General features: G+C 44.2%; 3 protein-coding genes across 5 annotated transcripts; 1 reads left to right on the top strand and 2 right to left on the bottom strand.

Moving 5' to 3' along the window:
* The first annotated feature begins 5695 nt into the window (after positions 1 to 5695).
* LOC112888170 lies at positions 5696 to 12235 on the top strand. The gene is made up of 9 exons (XM_025954534.1): positions 5696 to 6237; positions 7426 to 8035; positions 8479 to 8581; positions 9664 to 9732; positions 10144 to 10258; positions 10646 to 10734; positions 11047 to 11108; positions 11214 to 11310; positions 11722 to 12235. The coding sequence occupies exons 2-9, from the start codon at positions 7728 to 7730 to the stop codon at positions 11770 to 11772; spliced, it is 894 nt and encodes a 297-aa protein (XP_025810319.1). The 5' UTR covers positions 5696 to 6237; positions 7426 to 7727; the 3' UTR covers positions 11773 to 12235.
* A 168-nt stretch (positions 12236 to 12403) lies between these two features.
* Positions 12404 to 17006, bottom strand: LOC112888181. 3 transcript variants are annotated; one of them, XM_025954543.1, is made up of 3 exons: positions 16757 to 17006; positions 14304 to 14588; positions 12404 to 12743 (listed from the first exon to the last, which is right to left on the bottom strand). In XM_025954543.1, the coding sequence occupies exons 2-3, from the start codon at positions 14553 to 14555 to the stop codon at positions 12630 to 12632; spliced, it is 366 nt and encodes a 121-aa protein (XP_025810328.1). In that variant the 5' UTR covers positions 14556 to 14588; positions 16757 to 17006; the 3' UTR covers positions 12404 to 12629. The 3 variants fall into 3 exon arrangements, with proteins under 3 accessions (XP_025810328.1, XP_025810330.1, XP_025810329.1); XM_025954545.1 differs by having other exon boundaries at positions 14304 to 14582; XM_025954544.1 differs by lacking the exon at positions 16757 to 17006 and adding an exon at positions 16287 to 16392.
* A 1708-nt stretch (positions 17007 to 18714) lies between these two features.
* LOC112902809 (uncharacterized protein At2g24330-like) lies at positions 18715 to 23076 on the bottom strand. Its single transcript, XM_025971992.1, has 5 exons — positions 22401 to 23076; positions 20993 to 21137; positions 20054 to 20163; positions 19508 to 19928; positions 18715 to 19421 (listed from the first exon to the last, which is right to left on the bottom strand). The coding sequence occupies exons 1-5, from the start codon at positions 22659 to 22661 to the stop codon at positions 19174 to 19176; spliced, it is 1185 nt and encodes a 394-aa protein (XP_025827777.1). The 5' UTR covers positions 22662 to 23076; the 3' UTR covers positions 18715 to 19173.
* Positions 23077 to 26288: the final 3212 nt, after the last annotated feature.

The following is a 26288-nucleotide window of genomic DNA, read 5'->3' as shown; positions in this document are numbered from 1 at the left end:
AGAAAGGGGACGACACCATTGTAGATACTACATTTCTGAATTCCCGATTAACCTGGCCATCACGTGGCAAAGCTAAAGTTCGAGGTGGCCAGCCCAATAACAACCCTTTCTGGATGACGTCACCCCCAGCGCAGCACCAAAGAAAGAATCTGCAAAACGTACCTCAGTCACAGCAGGATGCAAATCTTGATGCGTGCAAAAGGAAGACACGCCCACGCTGCATATGATTTCTGTCAGTGTGTGCGCGTGGCTCTTTGGCACTTGCTAGACTAGAGGGATTCGGTGTGATGTGATCCGCGTAGTAGTAGCTAGTATTTTTTGCAGGTAGGGTCAAGCTCCCACCTTGGAGGGGCCACCTCACAAACAGTGCCTTTCTGTTCTCAGCGGTGCGAGTACACTGCTCGTGCTTTGCTTTGGCAACCAGCACTGAATGGATAGCGATTCTGAATTTCTGAACTTGAAGAGGTGTTTGCTGATGCGCAAGTCCAGTTACAATCCGTAGATCCATCGCAGAGGATCACGGTGCATTGGTGCGTACGTAAAACGTTGCCTGCCTAGCTAGCAAGGTGAGGTGATCAGGATGGGATGTTCGTCGCATATGACGGTCGGCTAATTAATTTATTAGTTAATGGTTTCTTTTTGTTTGCCTTGCGTAACTTGTGGCCTGGTCAGTCAATCTCGCATCGGTCAAGGGTCAGATGATCCATAAACTTGTCAAAGGCCTGTTCATATATAGCTGCAATAAATTATGTATACATCCTTGTTTCGTACGGCCATTGATGTATGCTCGGATCGTACATTAGAGTAGTGTTGACCTAACTTCCACGTGCTTTGTCTGGCTTGTTACGTGTTATAAGTTGGCATTAAAAAAAGTAAAAAAAAAACTTTACAACCTAAGCTCTGGGCTGCGTTTAGTTTTCGACCATCTACTGAAAAACCATCATTTTTGAACTATAGTCGTCCTATTGTTTTTATTTCTTTTTTTGAAAGGAACCAGAAATGAGAGCTGCCGCTTATATTAAAAAGAAGAATAAACCTAAATTGGGAAAAAGAAAAACAAAACATATGGTTCTGCCTCTGATGTCTAATAATCCGCTAAGTTACGTCCTACAAAGTCCCTAGGAAAACACCCAGCACGTGGTAAAGGAAAATGGTCATACCTAATGAGCACAAAGTCATCAAATGCCAGAATAAAAGAAAAAAACTTCCTCAGCACAAGTGTGCCGACTTTTCGATTCATCAAAAGAGCTTTAGTTTCTGAATTTCTCCCACCGTCCAAGTTGGCATGCATGTCGAAATGCAGCGGGAACACGTCAGAGTGACTAGGGAGTTGAACAAACAAAGCGCTTTTCCCTTGCAAAAGAAAGCGCTTTAGTTTCACCACAGGCGATGAACATGCGGTGATGCGAGCGAGAGTACGTAGGAAAACGATTGAAGATCGAACACAAACTTTAGACCGGAGGAATTGATCGAAGTGGCACCACTGTTACGGTTTCAACCATTTTGAAAGCAGTAAAGCTGGCTAGGCATCACTAGATGTTGTACCCACATTCATCGTCGCAGCGTAACCTAAAGTGCTGTGGCATGGTATGGCTCGTTTGGGTAGTGCATTTCGACATGCTTGCGACTAGTTTATGGAAAGACGAGCTACCTTTCATTCGCACGTTTCATTAGTTTGCAGCTATGTTTTTTTTTTTTGCTCATACACTAGCCAGAGGAAAACATCGAGAGAGATGTTCAGTCCAATAATGGATACGTACCCTAACTTTTGCCAAAAGACGATTCGGTCTGTCTAGCCTGAAGCTTTACATATTTCTATTTTTCAGTGGCCTAGTAGCCAGATCAAGCCTGAGCCGTGCTGAGCCTGAGCCATTGGTCGAGCAAAGATAGACATGAGACCAGAGGGGAGGTCCGTTCCAATTTTGGACGCCACGCCCTTGTCCCCTTGGCACGGCGACCAACCACCGCGTGCTCGCTTTCCACGCCACGGTACGGTCGTGGCGGGCCCCGCGCGCAGGGGCCACGTCACGTGTCCGCTTCGCTTCGCTTCGCTCGCGTCTCGTCTGCTCCGCCTCGCTGCAGCTGGTCGTCTTCTTCCTGCGCAGGGGGGGGGGGGTCCGGGCTTGGCCGCGCAGCTAGCTGGTGCTCTCCGCCTGGACCGTGCACTAGCCCATGCGGCCATGTGTCGCGCGGCGGCGCCGGGCTTTCAACCGCCACCGGGAAGCCAATCATTGGCCGCGGCGTGTCAGTGTCTTGCCGACGGCCGGCGCCGCGGCCCCGCCGTGTCAGGACTGACGGCCGGCATCCGGGCACAGGCCCGAAAGGGGAAGGGACCGACCCGAGCAGCTCTACTAGCTGTTGGAGTACTAGATAAACCATGGGGAGGCTAGCTAATAACGACGATTTGCACACTGCAGCTGTGGCAGCATCCATGACAGATCTGAAGGCCAACCATTTTGTTGGTCCGCACCTCATTTTTAATCATATTTACCGTGTGTATATGGTTGAAATTTTATTCCTCACAATATATTTAAACTTTTTTATCGCTACTATTATGAAGGCTCCTATATATGTAGTTTTAGTTTAAGGGGAGCTCTCTCAAACTTTTTTTTTGAAATAAAAGCACTCTCAAACTCAATAATACAGGAGAAACATATCTTTAAAGAGACTTGCAGTATTTTAGAGGGTCTAATAGAATATAAATATTCAATATTATTCTCTTAAAGAGGCTTAGACTTGTTGGTATGGGTCCGGTGCGAATCTAATTCCTATTTTGAACAATGCAATATTCCCTTAGAGGATTATGGCTGCTTTGTATGGTCCAGTGCCAATCTAATTCCTATTTTGAACTAGTTATAAAGCCTAATTGAAGGTACACTACGACTCGATAGTGGATTGCTGGTTAGTAGTGGGGTGTAGCAATTAGCATGCACCCATATAGAGGGCGCTAAGCTACAGTAGCAGTAATATTTTTAGAAAATAATTTTACAAAGATTATGTGTAATGATGCATATGTCAAAAATAACTTGTGGAGCTCTTGCTGAGCTGGTACTATGTAAGTAGCTAGCTTAGCCAACCAATGGGTGCCTGTAGAACCACTCTAGGTAAAATCAAAGAAGGTTGAGGTAGCAAGTGTATTTTTAGTTGCATCCCTGTTCCTGAACCTTATTATTCTTACAGATGAAGTGTAGTAGTCTCGTCGTGTAGAAGATCAGCCTTCTTTTCCTAAGCACCTAGCAGTAGCATCCATTGACAGCTACTTGAGCTCCATTATAGCTATATATGGATTAATATGGTCTAAACCGATTACCAGTTCTGAGAAAAACACGCATACGAAGTCATCCCCATTTGCATTTAATACTCTACACTGTCTACCCTCCTAAAGTAAACTTCTCATCAGTACCACACGCAACGCAAGCATGATGGTTGCCAGCTGAACTCAACTAAGTGCATTTTGCAAATAATTCCCAATTTTTTGGGAAAAAAAAAACTAGATGAATTTTCGAAACATTCCTGTCAATTTCTCACCACAAATTTGAAATTCCTACCGACCTTTCGTTTTCCTCGAACCGTGCTGTCCGTATTAGTTGGGTTGACCTGACCATCCGCGAGTTCGTCCATATCCTCCAGTGACAGCGTCAGGCCGGTAAACTAAACAATTCGCCGGTAGCTTCACAGAAACTAGTGGCGGTAAACGGGCTGCTTGCCTGACACCTTGCATGGCCGACGCGTGGCTCGGGAGCAGGTCAGCATGCGGCAGGGCTCTGTCACTGTGATCCGGTCCTGTACTCCAACCCCCGGTTCCGCGAAGAAAAGAAAACGTTCACGCGCTCATCCACTCGCCGGTCACTGTCCTCAAATTCTCCAGGCCCAGGGCTCATCTGCGGCGACTCAAGTGATTTTCGGAAAATTATTTAATACTACTAGGAATATAATTTTCGTAAAGGTTCCTTATCTTGGCAAAAAGTACTATACATTGAGGTCTAATAATATAGTTTTTTTAATGAAAAGTAGTATAGCCACGGCTGGGTAACTGAAAGAGATGCTTGCATGTGTTTCCCTTTTTCTTTCGGATCAAAACGGAACTACAATTCCAGCCACATGAAGCTGTTCCTTGTTGAGTCGAACACGGTGTAAAAATGTTCAGGGGTGGTTAAGAATAAACTACAGATCAAAGTTTACAAATATAGCCAATGGAAGTACTCGCACGTTTCTCCTGGATTATACAATCGGACCTTGCGGTTCACGAGGCTGCTATTTTATACCAGCTGTTGGCGAACCCGGGTGTCCGAGGGAGCACGCGTCGAGATCCCCCCCGCGCGCGCACTGCGAAATGTATGAGCGGAGGCATGGTCAACAGATCCAGAGATCTCTTGAAACCAGTGCCTTCGTTTGCATGGAACTAGTCTTGGTTGATGTGAAAAGAACACCTGGAGCGTCGTCCAATGTCCACCGGCGAAATCTTAGTAAACGTGCTTGGGAGTTGCTCGGCAAGAATATGCCACTTTCGTTCCAATCGTAGGCTGCTTACTTGGAGCCGTACAGAGCAAAGGAAACTTGTGCTAGTCGTGCATGTTCTTGAATTCCATCATGATCATCAGCCTAGAAAAAGGTCTCCATGATCGGTCCTGTTCACGTTGATCCATCAGATTTTTAGCCTAGCGATTACAACAGGCTCGGTAGCCTTTTATATTCTTGGTTCGACTTTTCGTGGAAGCGATTTTTTAAAGATTTAACGGTATTACGCTTTCTGACATTCCATCGACAACAAGGTACTTGTAGCGATTTCGTCAATCTCGAGAATTCACCGATTCAGAGCGCGTTTGGAAGGGCTCCGTGCGAGGGTGGAGCCGGAGCTGGAGCTGGCGGAGCTACATTTTTTGGCTCCGCCAGACCAATTGAGAAAATGGCTCCGGCTCTCCCGAACCTGCCGGCAGAAGCGCTCCAGCAAAAAGAGCGTTTGGTGCGGCTCCCGCAAGAGCTGCCGGCGGAGCCGCTGCGGGAGCCCTCCTAAACGGGTCCTCAGTTTTCGAAGATAAGTACAGTGTGCGTACGTTGTGAGTGTCTGAGTTGTACTATGTAATTAAAAAAATTAAGCTTAGATGTTTAGCACTGTTTGCTTGTTCTTGTGTTTTCTACTCTAGATGCTTACGCTAGCACCTTCCGATCCAAACAATAGAAGACCAACTTGAAGCATGATTCTCCGGTATCCAGTTCAAAACAGCTGACACTTGGAACCACCGGTCCACCCGCACCTTGATTCGCAATGCAAGTAGCAGCAGCAGCCAGATACATCCGCGCAACAAACACCTGGCGGGATCCCAGGCCATGAGCGGATAAGCGAGAGCACAGAAAAGATCTCCGTCTCCGGCCGTCTCTTTTACCGGCCCGGCCAGTTGACCGCACACCACTCCGGCCGACACATCAGCCACTGTGAACGAAGTGAGTCCGCCATGGCCTTTTGCGCACACTACTACCCGGTCGACGACTAAACAAACGAGCTCGGAGCTGTCATGTCCTAACTCCTGATGCCACCGAGCGAATACGCACGCCACGAGAGACGGAGGAAGAATTCTTCCTTTACCAAATGCATGCGCGCAATTGGAGCAAGTAAGCTGGTGACCGGGAAAGCAATTCCAGGGAGGGGAAGGGAGGAAGATTAAGAAAAAAAGGAGGCGCCAGAAAGGGGACGAGCACTCGATTCTTTCCTCACTAGAAAAAGTGGAGCCGAACAAAGAAAGCACAGAGCGAGTAGATTAGCAGTGATAGTTTATAGTGGCAATAATTGTTTGGTAATCCCGGCGCCAGTGTTTCCATCTACCAGCGAGCGCTGAATTCCAAGAGATCTCATCTGCCCCTCGCCTCTCTCTCTCTCCGTCTCGTCCTCCTCGAGCCGTCACGGCGGCGGCCCTAGCTCTCTCTCCCTTAGTGTTAGTGCTGGTGTGCTGCAAGTTGTTTGGCTTTGGCCGTCTCCTTCCTTTCTGAGCGCATATAAGCGAGCAGCGTCTGGCCTTTGGGGGAGGCGGGGCCGCCGCTTTTTGGTTGCGCTCTCCCCTCCTCTCCCCCTCCCCTGCCTTTCCATTGGAGCGCACAAAGCTGGACGGCACCACCATTTAAAGAAGGCCAGGGGCACGGCGGAGGAGGAGGAGAAGAGGCCACCAGCTCACACTCCATTCCCGCACGTTTGCCTCCTCTGCTTCCGCTGGCTCGGCGGACGAATCGTTGGCGTCGGCTCAGGTGCGTTTCTTGATTTGGGCTCTTGGAATTTGCTTGCGTGATCGGGAAAACATCCTGATTTGGCAGGATCGGGCCGGCCGACGGGCGGCCGGCTTGCGCTCGTGCGTTAGTGGTCTCTTGATTCGGTTGCGTGACCTAGCGGAAAGAAGGGAGCTTGGCGGGCCGCTCGGGCTCGGCGTGGAACTCGATGTGGAAAAGCCAGTTCCTTGGATAGTGCCCTGCGCGCCTGGGGGCCGCCGTCTTTCGTGCAATCATCGTTGCTTGATTTGGTTGCTTCCTTTTCGTTCAAGTCTTTCCGTGCTGCTTGCCTAGTGTAGTAGTGTAGGAGCAGATCGATTACCTGCCCAGACACTTGTTTCTTGGTGCCTCTGTGTTTGCCCTCTTCAAGCAGCGTCTTCCATCCTGAGGTCTCAAGTCTCAACCGTGCTGCAGTTTGCGTTATCTGCCTTCTTAGCCTCTGCTGTTATTGTAAAGTCCCTGCAGAAGCCTACTGTTCGAGGTTTTTTGCTAATTTCTTCTTTGATTCATCTGGCTGGTAGCATGACTAAAGCTCAACTTTTGATTGTTTCTTTGAGTTTTGATGATGCCTTCTCTTCGGTTGAAAATCTCGTGTCCTTCCTATTAGAACTTACATAGCTTGTTCCTTAGACCTATCAACTATCTTTTCATGATGTTTGTAGGATCTTTACATTAAGGAGCATGTCCTCGTATTATCGATTCATCAATGATGTGGTATTGAACTCTTGATATAATTAACTTGTGCTGGATATTTACACTCTTGCTTTGTGTGCTGTAATCTTCTGATGCTGACATGGCTGAATTATTTCACATGGTGCGCTCTTGCTTTTCATAGTGCTAATGATAGTTCATGTAGTTGCGACTGCTTTGGTTAGACACTCTTGTAAGACCCATCTGAGTAAATAGTTATCCAGGACATTTGACTACAATAAAATAAATTGATTGAGCATTGGATGGTATCTTTCAGCCTCTTATCATTTTCATTTTTGTGATGTGATCACTGATGCTTCTCTTTGAAAAAGTTGATCTTCAGTCGCCAACTGAAAGTTTACTTTGGATTGGATTAGCTTCATTGATTATTATACTACCATGTGTGCTGTGGAACCCTCTAGTACTTAGTGTTGCCGAGGAGCAATTGCACTAATGTTACTTTTTTCATGTCTTCTGTAGGAAGTCTAGTGTGGACGTGTCTCAAAACTAAGTATACTTTCATTAGAAGAAAGATCTATTCAGTCAAGCTTTGCTAATCATCGTCATAGTTTTGGATGGCATCCATGGTTACTTCAATGAGTTTATGGCACCCTGGTTGTCGAGCTGATCTGGGCTGTATCACAATGGAACTGTAATATTTCCCCCAAAAGTTTCCTCATCTTCGGAGAACGTTCAAGGGGGGTTGATAACTTATAAGTGTTGTTCTGAAGCTTGATGACGTGTTCGTGAGGGTTAAGTGAGAGTGAAAATTTTCGTCTGGCATGCAGATGTCAACAGATCCTAACCACTATGGGGTATTTCCACATTCATTCTGCAACCAACATGTGGTTTCATTTCAGACGAGTTCAGTTACCAGTGGATCAGGAGGAGCCATGCCAGTTTGTCTGGACACTTCCAGCGCAATGAATGTCAATATGGCGATGTTGAACACTACATCTTCCACAATTGTATCCACTGGTTCACCAAACATGATTCCTGATTCTTCTGGCCAGAGCCTCAAGTATAGTGCACCAATGGCTGTGGAGTGGTCCTATGCTGAGCTGCAAATGTTGAATGATGGCCTCATCAAGTAAGATATAACTTTTATCCTATATTTATAATTCAATGCTATTTAACAATCTGATCGTGACCATAGGCCAAACTGCCAAGATTTTGTGCTGCCTAAATGCCTAAATGGTTCCATAATACTGAGTTTTGTGATGTTTGTGGCTGATTCTAGTCAGAAACTCACCTTATTGTACCTTTTTTATCCTCTCACGAAAGGAACACTCTCTATTTCTTTAAGGAATTGTTACATGAGCAAATTTGTTGGAAATATGTCTCTTTGTTCTCTTACTAAAATATAGGAGTTCCTTTCACTTTCATTATTTTTACTGTTATTTGATCCAATAAACAGGGACATGATGCTTTTGTCACAAGAAATCTTTTGTCTATCTTGTGTTGAAGCTTTTATTTCTTCATTATTTCATTCCTAATCTTATACTTCGGTGCCATGGCTGATGAAATTTTCAGGTATGCAAATGAACCGGGAATCATGAAGTACATAAAGATAGCAGCCACGTTACCAGACAAGACAGTAAGAGATGTTGCCATGAGATGCCAATGGATGGCAGCGGTTAGCCCCTGATTTCTTTTATCTATTATGCAGCGTCTGAATGCCATTTCCTCATCTGTTGTTTTCAGTCCACATTTCAATGGGAAACTCCAGTGGTAGCTAACAGTACTGATAGATACAAAAGTCATGCTAGATGTTCATCCACTCTAGATTATTTCGCTTGAAAGGAATATGTGGTCCCGCTTCAGCTTATGGATGGAGACTAACAGTAGTTTATACTTCTGTGACTTGTCAAGATGATATCAACATAATTCCACTAAACCAGTGCCACATATGTGAAAGTAGATCATGTGGAAGATACACTTATTTGCCAACATCTATTAAAATACTATAATGGTCTATTATGAACTTTAAAGTTAGTGTGATCTGAGCTGGTCCTCCTAAGTATCCTTTTGAGCTGTTGCCTCAAAGACTTACCTTTATATTTGTCTATTGTGTTTCATTTCTATAATGGGTTTCATTTCCATTAGAGTGGCTGATTTTTTACGCTGGTTCGCCAAACCTAACACAACCCTCCTAAATATTTGTCTATTGTGTACTACATTAATATAAGGGAGGCTGAAAAGTCTCTGCTTTTGACATTACTACCAATAAGGTTTGCAGCTTTATGTTTGTCTGCTTCTCTGCTCTTGTTTCATGTCGAAACTTGAGAGCATGTATATCGCTTAGAAGGGTCAGCATGTATGTTTTTATTTGCATTTTCAGTTAGTCCAACTAAGATGCCATGTTTGAGTTGATTGATCTGTGAATACCATTAAACTATACCTAACTGAAATTGCCATTTGCCAATGCGACAAATAAGAATAATTCCATGCCTCTCTTTTTTACATCAAAGAGATAAGGAAAAGAATGAATAATTATTGTAGATGGCTAGCAAAATATAGGGTTGCTGATCCCAAGGTTTTATATATATTGAGTAACATTTAGTTGTATCCTACTTGATGCTTCCTACAGGAATTTATTAATATTTATGTCATTTATGCTGGTAATGATGATTAGATAGTGATACTTGCTAAGGGAGTTCATCAAATATTGCTCTCTTTATTGATTCAGTTGGTACCAATAATTAGTTTTTTTTACAGAGAAAAGAAGCTACAAGACGACGGAAGCCTGAAGAACACTATCCTGGAAAAAAGATAAAAGATAGAAAGGTACTTATTCTTCCAATTTTTATGACACCGTCACCTCTTATTAGCACCAGAATACTCTTGAAGAAATCACTATTCTTACTCCTGATAGACTTATCCAAATTTGGACTTCTTTTCTGATATCAAATTTATTTTGAAACACACCACAGTCCACAGCTCTAGCATGTACAAATGTTCTGGTGTTTGTGTAAATGATGGAATGAGTGAACATTTAATACTCCAGCGGCATCCGCGTGACATAATTTAACTGTTTTCATACCAGATTAACCCCCAAACAGGAAAATGCATTATAATGTGATACTGTCAAAGTAAACTTGAGATGAGAAATATACATGGTGAAACCTTATAATTTCAGGTGATAGGTCGCATTTATGAGCTTATTTTTAAATGGCTCTGAATATGGTTGTTTCTCAGGACAAAATGGCCGAGCCGTCATCATGGGTTACCAATCCTCCAGTTCAGACTGACATGAGAGCTTCTGCCTTTATGCCTTGTAACACCAGACGCAATAACGGATTTCTATCTGGAGGTTGGTAGGTCACCTATAGAGTTATTAAGTAACTGACTATGTATAATACCTTTTCCCATTGCTTTTGGCAACAGTGAAATATTTTAACCCATTTTGTGTTCTTAAGAATGCTAAAAAGTTATTTTCCATAAAAGTAGAGACCTTGCTAATGCATTTATTAGTCATTTAGCCCTATTGACAGTGATTCTGCTTCTAAAAGGAATTACCACAATTTTTCAGAATATTTTAGGATTTTTATATTGTAAATGTTCTAGAGTCCTCTTAGTTTCCAGTATATGCATATAGGCTTTCCCTATTGGCAAAAAATTTGAAACAAAGATTGTCTTGCTTATTTCAGATTATTCAATTTTGCACAAGGTTTGACATGTCTTTGTTCCTTTTATGCAGACTCTCAAATTGATCGTGAAATGCTAAATATATTGGAAGAAAATGCTCGACTTCTCAACGAAATAGAAGTAAATATTTTGACTTCGCAGGTTGGTCTTTTGTTTCTTCTTGTACAATGTGTCTGTTAATTTAGCCGGAAAATCAGTTCAAGGCTTTAGTGTCATGTTAAAAGTATGTATCCTCATCCAGATTTACTCTTAATTTAGTCTGTCACAAATCTGTAGCATACAGTGATGTTAATAGCTGGCTCTATCCAATGTGCTCATGATATTTTCTCATCATTAGAGGAAAAAAACATTCCCGCGTCTGCTTGGTGCACATTTTCATGAGATTGTCATAAGCTGTTGGAAGATTTAGCTGTGCAGGAGTAAATTTCAATTCAACATGATAATACTTTTCAGGCTCAGAACAACATTGATCTTTTCCATCGCACAAGAAGGAACATCAACGGTCTACTACAAAGGTAGAGTTTACCATATTTTATACAAAAAAATTGGCTCAAAATGAAAGTTTGGATGCATGTTTATACGAGAACTTTCTCTGATATGATTCTCTCCTTGATTAACAGCATGAGCCAAATTCCCGGAATAATGAGCAAGATGCCCCCATTGCCTGTTTCAGTGGATGAAAGGCTAGCTAGTTACATACTCCCTCGCTCTCCTATGGTAAATTTCTTCTGCTTTCCTCATGATCTGCAACCCGGGGCTGCGTTGATTGTTAGTCAGGTTCTTAGCTACTGATGTGAAGATACAGAACCAAAAATACACTTTGGCTTTAGCTGCCTATAATAATTCATGTCACTACTCACCAGTTCCTCACTTCAAAAATCATTTTATCGACGAGTTGACTTTCCGCATGGTCCTGCCATTAGTAAATAGTACTAATTTGAGGAAGTACTTAAAAGGTAGTCATTAGTCTGTCTGTAATTACGTAATTAATTTCATCATTTTCCATTGGCAACATGCATAATTGAAAGAATACTAGTGCTTTATATATGTTGTTGCTCTCTTATCCATCGGGTTCTAAATTCATTACTGAAATGCTCACTCTTGATATCCTGTCCTTTACTTTTGAAGGCACAAGTTCTTGGCAGCAGTCATTTGAAAGAAGAACCGAGAGTATGGTAGACCATTGCAGACAGTGCAGCGGCTCAATTTTCAGCAATAGTTTGATCAAAATATCTGAAGAGCCATGTGCTTGTACCTGCATGGAGAAGCCCAGATCGAAGAAAGGTCGTGCTTTTCTGAAAGCTATGAAGCAACATGATCCACTGCGCCATATGGCCTTCAAAAACGCTGTCCAGCTTGCCTTCTCAAGAAGCTCTATATTGGTGATTGAGAATTTGAGAGGGGGAGAGTTTTCCGTAAACTGCAGTTTTCCTCACCCTGGTTGCACATATTGATTCTTTTTTGGGTTTTCTCCTGGTGATCGATGTTAACAGAGGTGTAGCATAGATACTAAACTTGATATATGAATAATTAGCAGGAAAAAGCTTAGCCTTTTTGTCAGTTACTAAAAGGTAACAACCTTCTGTGTGTATCTACTATAATGCATATGCAAGCTCTAAACTGCAATCTCTGACCTTCTGTATGTGCTGTGTGTCTCTCAAAAACTGCAAGAGTTTATCACAATTCAAACCATGTGTACATAAGGGGCAATGCTGTAAGCCTACTTCGGCTGTTCTTGCCAAATGTTTGGAGGCGATTTCTGAAGCGTTTATCATCGATCGAACAGAATTAGATTCAGCTGGTCAAACGATGCCGAAAAGGGGACAAACCACATGATATTTTTCTAGCTTTGCTTCATTCAGGTCGCTCACCATGAATGTGCACAGGCGATGTAGCAGTGCCCACATTTCTTACACGGTGACATGTACATCTCGACCTCTTTTCTGCAACAGTTTTTTCAGGCACGGCCCTCCCTCCTTTTTGTGCTTCTATCAGAAGCAGCAGACACCGACAGGCGATGTGATGGTGTGAGCCCATCAGGCTGCTGCCATCGGCGCAACGGCGGCGACCACCTCGCGGAGCGTGCGAGCCGCGTTGCCGTAGCACACCTTCACGACCGAGACGCTCCGGCTCGCCACGGCGTCACCCAGCTGCATGCACGCATTTATCAAAGAGCAGTTTCGGTGTCAAATCAAAGCATCGAATGCATCCACAAACCCAACTAGCTGACATGACCCCTCTTGTGTCATTGTCCAACTTGTTTGTTGTGTTGTGTCTACACCACAAGGACCAAAGTTTGAGTTCTCCAAGTTTAGCCGTGACTGATTACGCATTAACTTCAATTTATTGGGAAATACTAACCAAGAATCACAAGAACTTGATAAATGGTGCACAAGCTTCTGAAATCTCGATAGTTTATCAAATCTCAATGGGAAATACTGGTCAACTTGTTTATTGGTCTGCAGTTTGTATATATCTAGATGATCTGGCAGGTCTTTGTTGACCTGATTATGGTACAAAGTGGTGAGAAGCTTTCTCAAATCTCAATAGTGCAGTTCCCTCTGGTTCAACTTTCTCAAGCGCTAAACAGCGTAGTGAGTGACTCAGAAATGATGACACAAAAAGGGCAAAACAAGGGCAATTTGAGGTAGAATTAGCTTCTCACTACAAGAATTACAGCTTTTGCCGTGAGTTGGTACCAAATGGGTGACCGTGATGTAGTATTTTATTCCACTAGCTAGTAGCTCGGTGGTGAAAGTTGGTCGGTGAATGTTTGTCTTTGATTCAGTATTACTCTCGGCAAGAACGCATTATACTACATCACCTTCGGCCAATTATTACAAAGATTAGTTAACAACCCAATCCGTCGGCTACCTGAATAAACGCTCAGAAATAGCTGTAGATCTTGTAGAATTCAGAGACAACATGTATTAAGAGATTTCAGAGTAACCTTATCTCTTTCTCTTTCTAAAGAAATATTGCTGAAGTCTATCGCTCAGCAGAATCTATGGTATGCAGTGCGAGTGCATGATATCAAGGTAACTCTGAACAACCAACAATTGCAGATGGAGGCTATATCGTCCGATAAGTAGGGGTGGTAATGGATCATGGCCCTAATACTTTTTTCACAATCCAACTTAGCCCTTATATATTTTTAGCTCAAAATTGTATAAGATTAGAGCCCGGCCCTTAAATTATCTAGGCAAATTTTTAGGCCCTTTACCACCCCTACTAATAAGTGGGCCAAATGGGATTAATTTTAACTGTCAAGGATTTTTCATAAAAATAAATAAATCATTACCCCCGAAAAAGGAGAAAGAAGGTAATCTGCCAGAATTCAGGGGCAGCATTCACATTAAGCGATTGCAGAGCTAACCTATCTCTCTGTCACCAAAAAAGAAAAATGCTAACTGTATGGTATGCAGTACAAGATATCACGGTAATTCTGAACAATGAATAATTATTAATTGAGCAATGCTATATCTATGATCAGGTATGCAATACCATCTGTTAAAATCGGTTGATAAGTAGGTCCAAATGGGTAAATTTTAATTGCTAAGAATTATGCAAAACAAAAGAAGGATTTGGTGTGTGCAGAGTCTTGATTACCCAGTGAATTTATCATGCTGAGTTGCTGACTGCCAGCCAACAAATGAATGCTTCTAATGAAAGCTATCAAATATGGGAGAAGAAGGCACCAATCACATCACCTCATCCATGAAGTAGAAGAAATTGTTGGCGAGAAGGGTGATCTCCTCCCTGCGCTCCTCGCACTCGTTATGGGCGATCACACGTCTCAGGTCAATGTACAGGAAGGTGGCTTTGAGCTGGAGATCCCTCCTGACCAAATCCCACAGATCATCATCCAGATCAGTCACCAGATCCTCTTCCATGGACAGAAGCTCAAGCGCGGAGCTCTTGATCCGACAAACGCATCCCCTCAGCTCCATCCCCTGATCCATTGGTGCTCCTGTGTAGTGTGCAGTCTGCTATATCTTGCAGTTGCAGATGACAAAGGATCAGAGGCAATGATGTGGACGTATTTAAGGAAAGGCAAAAAGAGAAACTGATTCTTGGAGCATGTCTAGAAGCAAACAGATGTCAGCATGTGCATCAGAGAAAAGGCCCCGTGTTGTGCAGCAAGGGGCAAAATGGTAATTGCAGAAGATTACAACGTTAGTTATGGATGAGAACTTTCTGCATATTGTTGTGCTTTTTTATAAAAAAAAGACAGGGAAAAGGGAAGCCAAATTTGGCTACCTTGCCTCTTCCTGGATATCCAGCGAGGAAGGCAGCTGAAGAAGGTACCAGGAATTTCTCACAAGGAAATTAATGAGATGGTTACAACCAAAAACAATTTTGCAGCCATCGGAAAAAGGTCAGAAACTTCAAAATGAGTTGCTCATATTCAGGTAAAAAGGGGTGACAGTCTGACAGAAAACAGATGTGATACTATATGGCAAACTACGATATGCAATAAAATACGTATATGTTTCAGATGGCATTTTAGAAAGAACCTATTTATCACTCATGACTTTCCTAACAAGTGATCCTAGTTGCTTATCTACCATGAAACACTCAATCAAACCCTCTGCTTTGTATATGTACACATGATTGTTACCTTGCAGGAATGAATGGTTAATCAGACCACTATATAGAAGTTCCTAACTTAGAAACTAACACACCTCAAATTTGTAGTTTCCCTATTATTTCATTAATTTTTCTATTCTTGGTAAATTTGCATACGAATAAATTTCACAAATTCTTGATCGTTAACAGAAGAACTTAATGATCAGCATAAGTGCATGTTTATATGAACTCACCCAATGACAATAACTCACCGGCTTTAACTGCAACCGTTGATTTTATCAAATAACTTAAAGAGTCAAATGAACTTCCGAACTCCACGGCATTAGAAAGCATTTATTTTATTTTTACACGAAAACTTATTACATCCTGTAAATCTGCTACTATTTTCAACCCGTTCATACATAAATGGACCAAAAAGAGCATCTCAGTGCAAAGAGTTCGAATTTGTTTAAGTAGCCAAACACCAAACATTAAGAACAATTCAACAATCTCAATAGGAGCGGCCAAACGAAGTTAAGAACATCAAGGAAGTAGAAACCGAACAAACACAGTAGCACAGTAGAGAGATAATAGAGAAATGAAGTAAATGTAAGTGCATTCCTCCCTATGGCAAAGCAAATATGAACCTAGTAATTTCATTCGCCGTCCAGTGATCAGATTAAGTGTCCCTACTACCTGAAACATAGAACCGCTCATTAACGTCAGCCATCTTCAACCCTATTCTACTTCCTCACTGAAACACCTATAATTTTAGCCGAATCCTTTAGCAGAAAAAAAATTGACTAGTTACTTTTCAAAATCGATGTCGTCTTCCTCTGGAACAAAACCTGATGAGCCAGAGGGATGATCCTACAGACAGCAACAACTGAAACGGAAGGTTGGGGCCATTACAACTGAGAAAAACAAAAGCGATGGAGGACTAGGAATTTTCGCTTATCCCCCTGACGATTTAAACCAAAAGAGTATAACTAACTGAACAGGACCACCGGATGGGATCAAGTCAGCTTCGTCCAGATCAGGAGAGAAACAAACAACTGCACTAGAAGCAAAACAATGATAGATTCCGCCCAGCATTGTTGGGTCGGTGATTCCGCACCACTTACCACAAATCCAATCAGGTTGGACTCCCAATTCCCCTGCCGCCTCCCAAAAGGCCACAAGGAGTCAAGAAACAGGGTACGAACTCCTGGTCATATGTCCGGACCCATAAGCAAAATCTTTCATAAGTGGACAGAGATTAAAAAAAATTGTCGCTAGCGGGGCTCCCCGTGACAGAAAAGATGCCGCAAAAATGCATTCTTGCCCCTGTTCTTGGGATTAATTAATCGGCTTGATCCGTGCGATCAAGGTTAAATGGGGAAAGGAATCGACTACAGCAGTTTCCGCTGCTGTTTTCTTCACCTTTCCTCGGCTCTACCACCCTAAATAGTTGCTACTGGCACCAGTCATTGATTGCAGCAATGGCCATTAACCTAAACAGCATGAAATCAACACAGGAAGCAAGCAAGAAAGGGAGAAAGATGGTTCGGGAAAGAAAGGGAGAAGAATGGGTTTGTGCTAGCAGCTTACTTACTCCACGGCGTCGGTGAAAAGGGAGGGGTTCGCTCGCGCCTCAACGCCAACGCTGGTCCAATCCTGCAATCCGCCTGGGCGAGGCTACGATGGATGCCCGCAACCGACGGTATGAGCGCGGTAAAATCGCGGGGCGGCGGGGGTAATCTGCGAGGTCAGGGTGCGCCGGCTTCTGTATTCGTTGCCACTGTGGGGGTGGGGGTGTACGCCGGCTTTGGAACTTGGAAGTTCGGTATGGGGTTAAAACTGACGGTGACGACGGGGCCTCAACCGCTCAACCCACATCATGCTATGGATGACAGTTGAATCTTGTGAGAGTAGAGAAAACTCTCTCTGGAGATGGCGCTAGAGTGTAGTTCCAGTTCCAGAGCTAGTTCAGACCAACAACTATTCTATGGCTCTATGCAACCATTCATCATACTAACAACTAGTCCAGACCATACAGATATTCTATCAATTTTGGATAAATCTACCGCTTGTTTCAACAAAAACGAATGAGTATCCACAAATGCTGCGCATGTTTCAACAAAAACGAATCAGTCTCCAGTCTCCACTGAGTACAGTATTAGCCATATGTCTGCTGTTACCCTGATGATGTTTTTTCTCCCATCCCCTTTAAATCTTGGCATATGTCTGCTGTTACCCTGTTATATATTTCAGCAAACACTGCTATTTTTGTTTTTTGTGGAGGAAACGCGAACACTGCTACCATTTTTTGTTGAGGAAATGCAAACACTGCTACTCAGTGACATGGGCTCATGAGAGGATGTGTTGTTGGGCCAAAACTTCCAAGGGATGTAGTGCCCAAATGGCCGAAACAACGCGCCACAAAGGGAACACACAGCTAACTTCTTCCTTTTTTTTCCTTAGTATTTATACTTAGATACTGAAATTTAAAATTCTCTTTTAGTTCATTCTGTCCTATGTGGATAAGACAATAGTTTTTGTAGATTAAACTTTCTAAATTAGCCCTCCTTAAGCTGTTTAAACGAGCCACGAGCGGTCTGTACTGTGTTTCGTAAAAACAAAAATGAGCAGAAACATGACAAACTCAGTCTTGTGAAGTTTATTAGCTGCAACGAAAAATGATCCCTCCAAGAGGCACTTAGTACATGTCACATCATTTCTAGCCGTAAGCTTGTCCGTACTGTACGGCGTGTTAGACATCAGCAGGAACAGGAGCAGAAACATGGCTGATTGTTTTGGTGACTTATTAATGCTATATACGCTGTGAACTTATATCTAAACATATAAGCTCAAGATAAGCAATCACCAGCCATGAGGACCTGCCATGCATGTGGGTGTTTTCTTGTGCCCTATTTATCGTGCAAGTCGGATCGGGCTCAATTCTCTGGCCCACTAGGGCGAAGAGGAAACGAAGCTCTGTTTTTTTTTTCTTTTTCTTTTACAATCTTGTGCCTATGTATGTAAGCAGCCCCCTTGGCTTGCTTGCTGGACTTGTGCATCTTTGGTGTACTGCTATCGATATCATCTACTTCAAGTTTTCAGCATATGCACTGCTATAGATAACCGTGTTTCAACACTTGCTTCGACATATTGAAATGGATGTAATCAGCAGATGCGTCACGGGTGACAGTTACTCTCCAGCACCCATGCTAGTCGATGCAACAATGTTTCGTCTTGCGCACCACACCACACCACCCACAAGTCCACACACACAGGCATGCACCGCCGTTCAATCCATCCCTGGACCCTGGCGACACTGCACGGCTGACCGAAGACGCCGAGCAAACCAATGAAGCAATGGCACCATTGGGCTGGCTGACCAGCAATTAGTCCATTTGTCTGTCTGCGGACTGCGGGCAAGCAAACGAGCTGTCTAGAAAAGAACAAAGAACCCCATCGAGCAAGTGCGGCCTCAACATCATATGACAGCTGTGGCGTTGGAGTGCATAACAAGAACTAATCACTGATGGTGAAATTCTGCAAGGTGTAACGTCACAAACATCACCGGAAAGATGAAGGTCCAGATAAACGCAAAAATTTCTCCATGTTCCTGGCCTCTGAATAAGTGCTTGCAAATAGAATATGGTAGAAATAGAAAATGAAGCATCGATCTTATCTATGATCTACATCATCTTGTCTGAACGCTATGGGACTGACCTGTTTGCATGCCTCGTCACATAGCCCTTCAGTTTCAGGGTCATCTTGTCACGCAGCAGGTAGTCTTGACTGACACTCTATTGACAACAAAATTCATCCACTCAAGGATGATGGATGTACACGCCATGGCTCATTTCTTCTTTTTGGACGCTAAGTTTCTGTGGATCATATCAGTCACTATTTCCAATTTACAACAGTGCCAAATCTGCCGCTCGGACCAGTTGAAACATGACGGTATATGTCTAAAAGACGAACTAATTCCACACACATCAACAATAGTAGTTTTATGAACCATCAACTTGCCTCCGTTTCTTGCTTCTCCGCATTTCCTTCCTTTGGCAGCTCCTGCAATGTGGTCAGGTTACTCAATTCACCCTCATGTACTGAACTGGAAGCGGACATTCCATCAGCAGGAACAGCTGGGGTCGACCGGCCTGAGTTGGAGCCTGAGTATTGGCCCATGGATTGCTTTGACGTGTTCAATGCATGACAATGTGGGCAGTAGTATGTTACGTGTGGGTAATCTTCCTTCCGTGCCAAGCCTGCAAACATTAGTATGTTAGGTAACGCGTCCCTTTTTGGGGTACAATATGTGAAGGATCAAAAGAGCTTGGTTTATCATACACACCATTATGCATATGGCAGTTGCCACAGATCAAAGCATAGGACTGTGATGGGTCCTCCCCCACAAGCAAGGCAGCAATTTTTGCAATCCATCCACCATCATTGGCCCCTGTGCCTTGATGGTGTTCTACCACCATTAGAGCCGGTGCAGTTTCCAAACCAGCACTCGCAGTTGGACTGGATTCAGTTCCCTGTGCTGGGGTATGAGCAGCAGAGGGGTTCCCAGTCCTGCTTCCTCTTGTATTGGGTTGCCTCCTGTTTCTCAAACCATCTGATGGTAGTATCTCAACATCGTTGCTTCTAGCCACTGCTGCATCCAACTTTGGTTCTTCTCCAACATGAAGTTTTAAACCAGTCTCCTCCCCAAGCTTTGATGCCAAAACTGAAGCTGCCGCGGCCTTTGCAGCTGGATCAAGATCATATTTCTGCACATGTACAATACATATCACCGTTTAGTATCGTTGCGGCAAGAGATGAAAAAGACCTGATACTAGGAACTCGTGAATTTTTGTAGCTTGACTGCTTGAGTGATGGATACTTGTCCACTTACCTGAATAAGCTGCTGGGTAAGATAATAATTTGTTCTCTCTTTAAGCTCATCAATCTTGGCTTTCCTCTCAGCCCTCAACTTTTCAAGGGTCTTCTGGTCTTTTCGCTCAACTGTGAATAGAAATGAATACAAATTCATTAAAGCAAAACGGAATAGTGATAACATCCTACACCATATATGTTTATGTAGTAAAAAATTACCATGATAGTAGAAAACATAGTGACAAAGGATCAAGATCTTTATTTGACAGATGTACAACAGAACAATCATTCAAATTTACACAATCCATGCAAATTTCTAATTCTTGATTTGTCAAGCAACTGTAAACTATCATTATTTCTTAATTATTTTGAGGATACAACAGCAGTTGTGACAAGTATACAGTACATATAGCTACATAACTTGAAGGTGTATCCAATCATTATAAAGGGAAGAAGACATGACAAGGGCTTTAAACTACTTGGTATAACAGCACAGGCGCAAGTATTTCTATTTGTCTTCTTAAGGTTGTCTTCAAATTTCTTATGTCACTATTTTGGTGAACTCAAGCTTCCACTTACAGAGAAAAATGGCAACCAGGGGAATAACAGTGACATCAATCTACTCTCATTATTTGCATTGAAATTTTTTCCAATTTTGACAACCACAAATTTCAAAATGTCGATACATGAAGTGTAATGAGTAGATAGAGCAGCATCCAAGGAAAACAAATGCAAGCTTCATATTATAAGAAGTTCTGGAAAAATACCAGACACATATTTCAAGTACTTTAGTAAACCTCCCCGACTCAAGTGTTCATGCAGAGCACACAAATTTCACAAAAGGCAAAACAAAAGGAAAAATAACACCTCTGGAAATTTTGCACACAAGCAGAAGTGCAAAGACTGGTACCACATGAGTTAGAAACAGTGTTATCTGACAAGGCTTTGGGGCACTTACGCATCCTTGTGAAGTTTACAACTGTTGAATATATCAGAGAGGATACAGCTGGAAGAACAAACATAGGCAGCACACGAATTGCCCTCATTTGCCAAGTTAGGTCCTCATCTCTTGTCATCATAATAGCATATACAACAGCCAGCACCTGAAAACATGGTTTAAAGAACATGTAAACTGCATCATATACAGTGAAGCAACAAGCTAAAAAGAGAAAAAAAAAGATCATTAGAACAGAAGAAAGAAGAATCATATAGAGGAGTGTTTATTTTTAGCATTTGATTGTGAGAAAAGTTTTATAATGCAGCAATCATGCTCTGTGAAATCCTTAGTACAAGGCAGCATAGATTTGAGAAATGCAATTCCTGCAACTTCATAATCCCCAGAATGAAAAACAAAACAGTGATTCACATGATAAAGGAGCATAATGACAAACCAAAAAAACAGCAGGAAGGACCCAAATGGGACATTCTCAGTTTTGACAGAAAACAGACCATATTCATTTTCGGTAACACACTTATTGGCTATTGCTCCACTCAAAATACCTGATCTCCTAAAGTCACTCTAATTAAAATATAAAGCATTAGCACAAAGTTCCTGTAGCAAACCTATTGGCTGTTGCTCCAAGAAAATTCCTGCTTCAAAAGTATAACCCACCTATGTATTCAAGTAAATTCCACTCTAAATGGGAGTACTAGCATATGACAGAACTTTCTGAACAACTGAACAAGGGTCTTTTACGTAACTGGGAAAAATTTTTGCCACACGCAACATTTGCTTGGTGGTAACTACAAATTATAAAGGAAACCCATGAATACCATTGGATTCGTGAGCATTAAAGCTTTGACAGAAAACACAGGAAACTCAAAGCAGCAGTCAATTTCGCATTGCAATGGGATCATATCCATTGCATTCGCTGAATTTTAGGCCAAATTATCATATCCATCAGTGATGCTGGGCATGAATCTTCTGCACCATGTGAGAAACTTCTTCGTAACTCACTGGAAACGTAAACGTCCCACGTAAACAATGCGAGTACCGGAAACACCGTCTAATTTCTTCGAGTAAAGCGTTTTCCCTTTTACCCTTCGGTCGAAACAGAAAAACATCCGCATGTTCTTTAGCAAAGTCACCTTTTCGTGTTGTTCTACCCCCACCCTAAGCTAATCCCAAGCACGATGCCAATAGACCACGGTACGCCGCAGAAAATCCGCAGGTACTCAAGGTGACACGCACAGCATCTACCTATCGCATAATCAGCGGACCTAACGACAAAAAATCGAACAGCCCCGAACGCAGCGACGAACACAACCGCCCACCCGCATGACATACCATCTCAAATCAGGAGGAGAAAAATTAAAAACAAGAGGCCTAGGAAGGAAGGAGGGAGGGAGGGAGAATCGGCGAGGACCTCGGCGAGGACGGAGAGCACGATGAGGTTGCGCACGGCGCGGCGCGAGAACTGCGTCCGCCTGCGCATCCGCGCGTGCACGGCGGCCTCCTCCTTGGACAGGTACTGCAGGCGCTTCTCGAAGTCCTCCCGGCGGCCGAAGAGCGCCCGCCACATCCGCCCCAGCACCCCGCCCCGCTTCCCCTTCCCCTTGGCCTCCGCCGCCTCGGCCGGGGCCGGGGCCGGCGCCACCTCGTCCGCCGCCGCCGAGGATGAGGCCATTGATCGCTCGCTGCGTGGATCCGCGCCGCGCCGGATCCGATGGGGGAGGGAGGTGGTGCGCGTCTGCACCCGCGCGGGCTGCCTGCCTGCCTGCCTCTCGACGCGACCCGAATGGAAGGGCGGAGAGGAAGGGCGGAGGAGGGGTTTGGGGGCTGGGTGGTTGTCCTGGCTGGCCCTCGAGACTCGAGAGCTCCCTGGTGGCCGGGTCCCGGCGCCCGTAGCTTTTTGGGTGGCTCGGTCGGCGTCCCCGTCCCGTCCCCCAACTCCCAAGCTCCCAACGCCAGCCAAACTCCAAGTGGGGTTCGGGGAAATGGCACGGGCGCACGCGCGACACCAGCGGGACGGGCTCGTCCCGCGTCCTGGCCGCTCGGGACCGGAGGAGGTTCGGACGGCTCGGGGCCGGTCGCGTGTCTTTCGGTGCCGGATCACGGAGCAGCCAAGGAAAAAGGGTTCGGGCATCGGAGGTGACGTTGGCTGTAAACTTCTGGAAGCGCCGGAGGAGTTGGGCAAGGAACTGGATGCGCCGCGGCCATGTGCACGGCCAGCCGTGGCCGTGCGCCGACGGGCGGCCCGGCGAGTCAAACACGCGCGTCATGAAGGAGGACAGATCACCCGCGTCACCTGCCCACGGTCTACCGGCGCCGGAGGCGGAGTGGGATTGGAGACCGGCTCCACACGCGACGCGTCGCCGTCCATCATGCCTCCATGTTCCTCCCATCGATGTTTCCGCCGAATTGAATAAAAATGGAACGCCCTATCGGTGGGGGCTCATGGTCCAGCTGCCGTGGCCTTATAAAAGTCCTTCAAAAAAATTTTGAAAAGGCAAGGTGTTTTATTTGATGGGGGGAAAAGAGGCAAGTCAAGAGGGGTCGTGCTCTGTGACCCATTCAGCTTCAGGGTCGTGCTCTCGTAGGATGTAGCAGTACAGCAGTATGCCCACGATTTTGACTTTGTAGCCGTTAGCTGCTCTGGTTGTGACGTACTGACGTTGGCATCTCGCTTAGCTGTCAGTTTCATGGAAAGTGACAAAACGATGTTCGTTTGCGATGACCCTTTTCAGCACCGCTCCTTTTGCACAGCGCAGATTTTAAGAGGGTTGCTTTTCATACAGGAAGCCCACAGCTGACGCGTTTTTCTTTCCACGTACAGGAATGATCACGCTTCTTCCTATGTATCTTGTGGAAAAGATAGATAACCTATGTATCTAGAGAGTCCACCTTAGCCCAATTAGCTGAAGAGGGAGATAAATTTAATGTTCAACATTTTTCTTAAGCATATTCCACATTTTTCTTAAACATGCTCAACATTTAATGTTCAAATGTTGAAATTAGAAAGATGAAATGATAAACACCAAATGTTGAAAAGCTATATGCAAAATTTGAATTAATCCGCGCAGGCGGGGTGGTCTTCTCCGGTGGCCTGGGCGGCGGAGTGGGCGGCGCAGGGCAGGGAGGGTGGTGCAGGCGGGGCAGCGGTGGGTGGCCGCACGCGGCGGCGTGGGCAGCCGCGGATGCGCGAGCGGCTGGAGCCTGCGCGAGCCAAGGACCGGCGATAGCGTGCGGGGGCCGGGGACCAGCGGGGCGGCCAAGGGCAGCAGCACACTGAGGGCAGGGCGCGCGGCGGCGCAGGTGGGGGGAGGAGGAGGCACCAGCTGCCAGGGTTGAGAAGTGACGTATACACGATCCAAAGGCTGTTGATGTATGTACGAATCTCAAATATTGGACGGTAAGGGTGTGTTCGTTTCCTCCCCTCTTAGACCCGTCACATCAAAGAGAATCTTACTATTTAGAAGTATTAAATAAAATATGTTTATAAAACTTTTTGCACAGATGGGTGCTAATTCGCGAGACAAATTTAATGAGCCTAATTAATCCATAATTTGCCACAGTGATGCTACAGTAATCATCCGCTAATCATGGACTAATATACCTCATTAGATTCGTCTCGCGAATTAGCCCTGGGGTTCTGCAATTATTTTTGTAATTAGATTTTATTTAATATTTCTAAATGACAAGATTCTCTTTGATGTGACACCTTTAAACTTTAGATTTTAGGAAACGAACACACTCTCTGGGCTGGGGCGTGGCGGTTTTTTTCGGTGGAGGACAGAGGTCCCTCCTATATATTTTTCGTGCGATGGGAATCGCTGAAATCGCACAGCCCGCCAACGGCCCATCAACGACACTGCCACAGGCCCAGCGCACAATCGCATGCAGCTGCAGCAGGAGCAGGACGAGACTGCACGTCTGCACATGGTAGTATCAGTAAAACAGGAGGGAGCTGGGTTTGGCGGAAAAGCGACAGCATCTGGCTGAGCTACAAAATGCCGAAGAAACGACTAAAATGATTCTGAATATGGTGAAGAGAGACCAAATGTATGCCTGTGCAACCCTATACCAGTGGTGGAAGGAAAGAAATAATGCCAGAGAAGGGGGGAGGAGGAAAAGCCCAGCTGAATTAGCTTTCATTATTCAGGCGCAGGCGGAGGAGTTTCTGAAAACTCCTGAACCTCCTGTTCGTGCTAGCAGGGAGGAATTGAAACGTTGGACAAGGCCAGTTGAGGATGTGCTCAAAATAAATTCAGATGGGTTTTTTAATCCGCAGACAGGTGCTGGAGGGTGGGGAGCTGTCATCAGAAATTCGACGGGGCAGGTTGTAGAGGCAGGAGCTGGGCACATTCACCATGCTCTCGATGCTTTCCAAACCGAGGTGATCGCAGCGCTAGAAGGAATCAAGATGGCGGAGATGGCTGGCATGACAAATGTTGTCCTGGAGACAGATGCCCTCCTTCTCAAATATGCTTTGGCGAACGACAGTTTCAGGCTGTCTCCGGTGGGTGGCCTCATACACGAGATCAAAGTAACGGCGGTCACTTGTTTTAGCTCCTTCTCGTGCTGTCACTGTAATAGAGAATGTAATCAGGTAGCCCATGCTTTGGCTGACATTGGGAACTAACCAGTACTGGGAGTCTCCACCGATAGGCGTTGAGGTTCTGGTGGCCAGCGATTGTGCTGTGTCCACTGTTTAAAGGAATGAAACTATTCCAGTTCAAAAAAAAAAACAGGAGGCCAAGACACAACACCGCATGAGCACGAGCACAACTGCACAAGCACAGGACAACCAACATACTGGACGGTGTTAGGTTTCTTTTTTGTTTTATTTTTCTAGTATGTATCTATGATTCATATTTTTTGCTAAATATTTGTCAACAAATATGTTAAAGGTGACAAACTAGTATAGTCAACATTTTAAACTACTAGACTCAATATTTATTCAAACTTAGTGCAACAATTTGAATACTCTAATTAAACATTTATGTGAAAATGTTGAAGTTGTAAATCAAAAGTGTTGAATACGTATATTCAAGATGTTGAAGCACTGTATTTCCAATGTTGATTTTTCAAAGCAAAATTGAAAAATTTAAAATATAGTTATATTGGATCTTGTTTTGTAGTATAAATTCTAAGCAGCACGAAGGTTCAAACGGAATCCAAAACGCATTTACGGTTGGAAAGAAAATTTAAATAAAAGATTCGAATCCAAAAAGGTATCCGTCCAACTAATCATCCATCATGGCGAACCACAGATCGACACGTGTCCAGTTCATATTCTCAAACCAGTGCACGG

The sequence above is a fragment of the Panicum hallii genome, chromosome 1 (genome assembly GCF_002211085.1).
Source record: "Panicum hallii strain FIL2 chromosome 1, PHallii_v3.1, whole genome shotgun sequence".
Classification (NCBI taxonomy): domain Eukaryota; kingdom Viridiplantae; phylum Streptophyta; class Magnoliopsida; order Poales; family Poaceae; genus Panicum; species Panicum hallii.
Note: the sequence above shows the minus strand (reverse complement) of the source record. Positions and strands in the feature narration are given on the sequence as shown.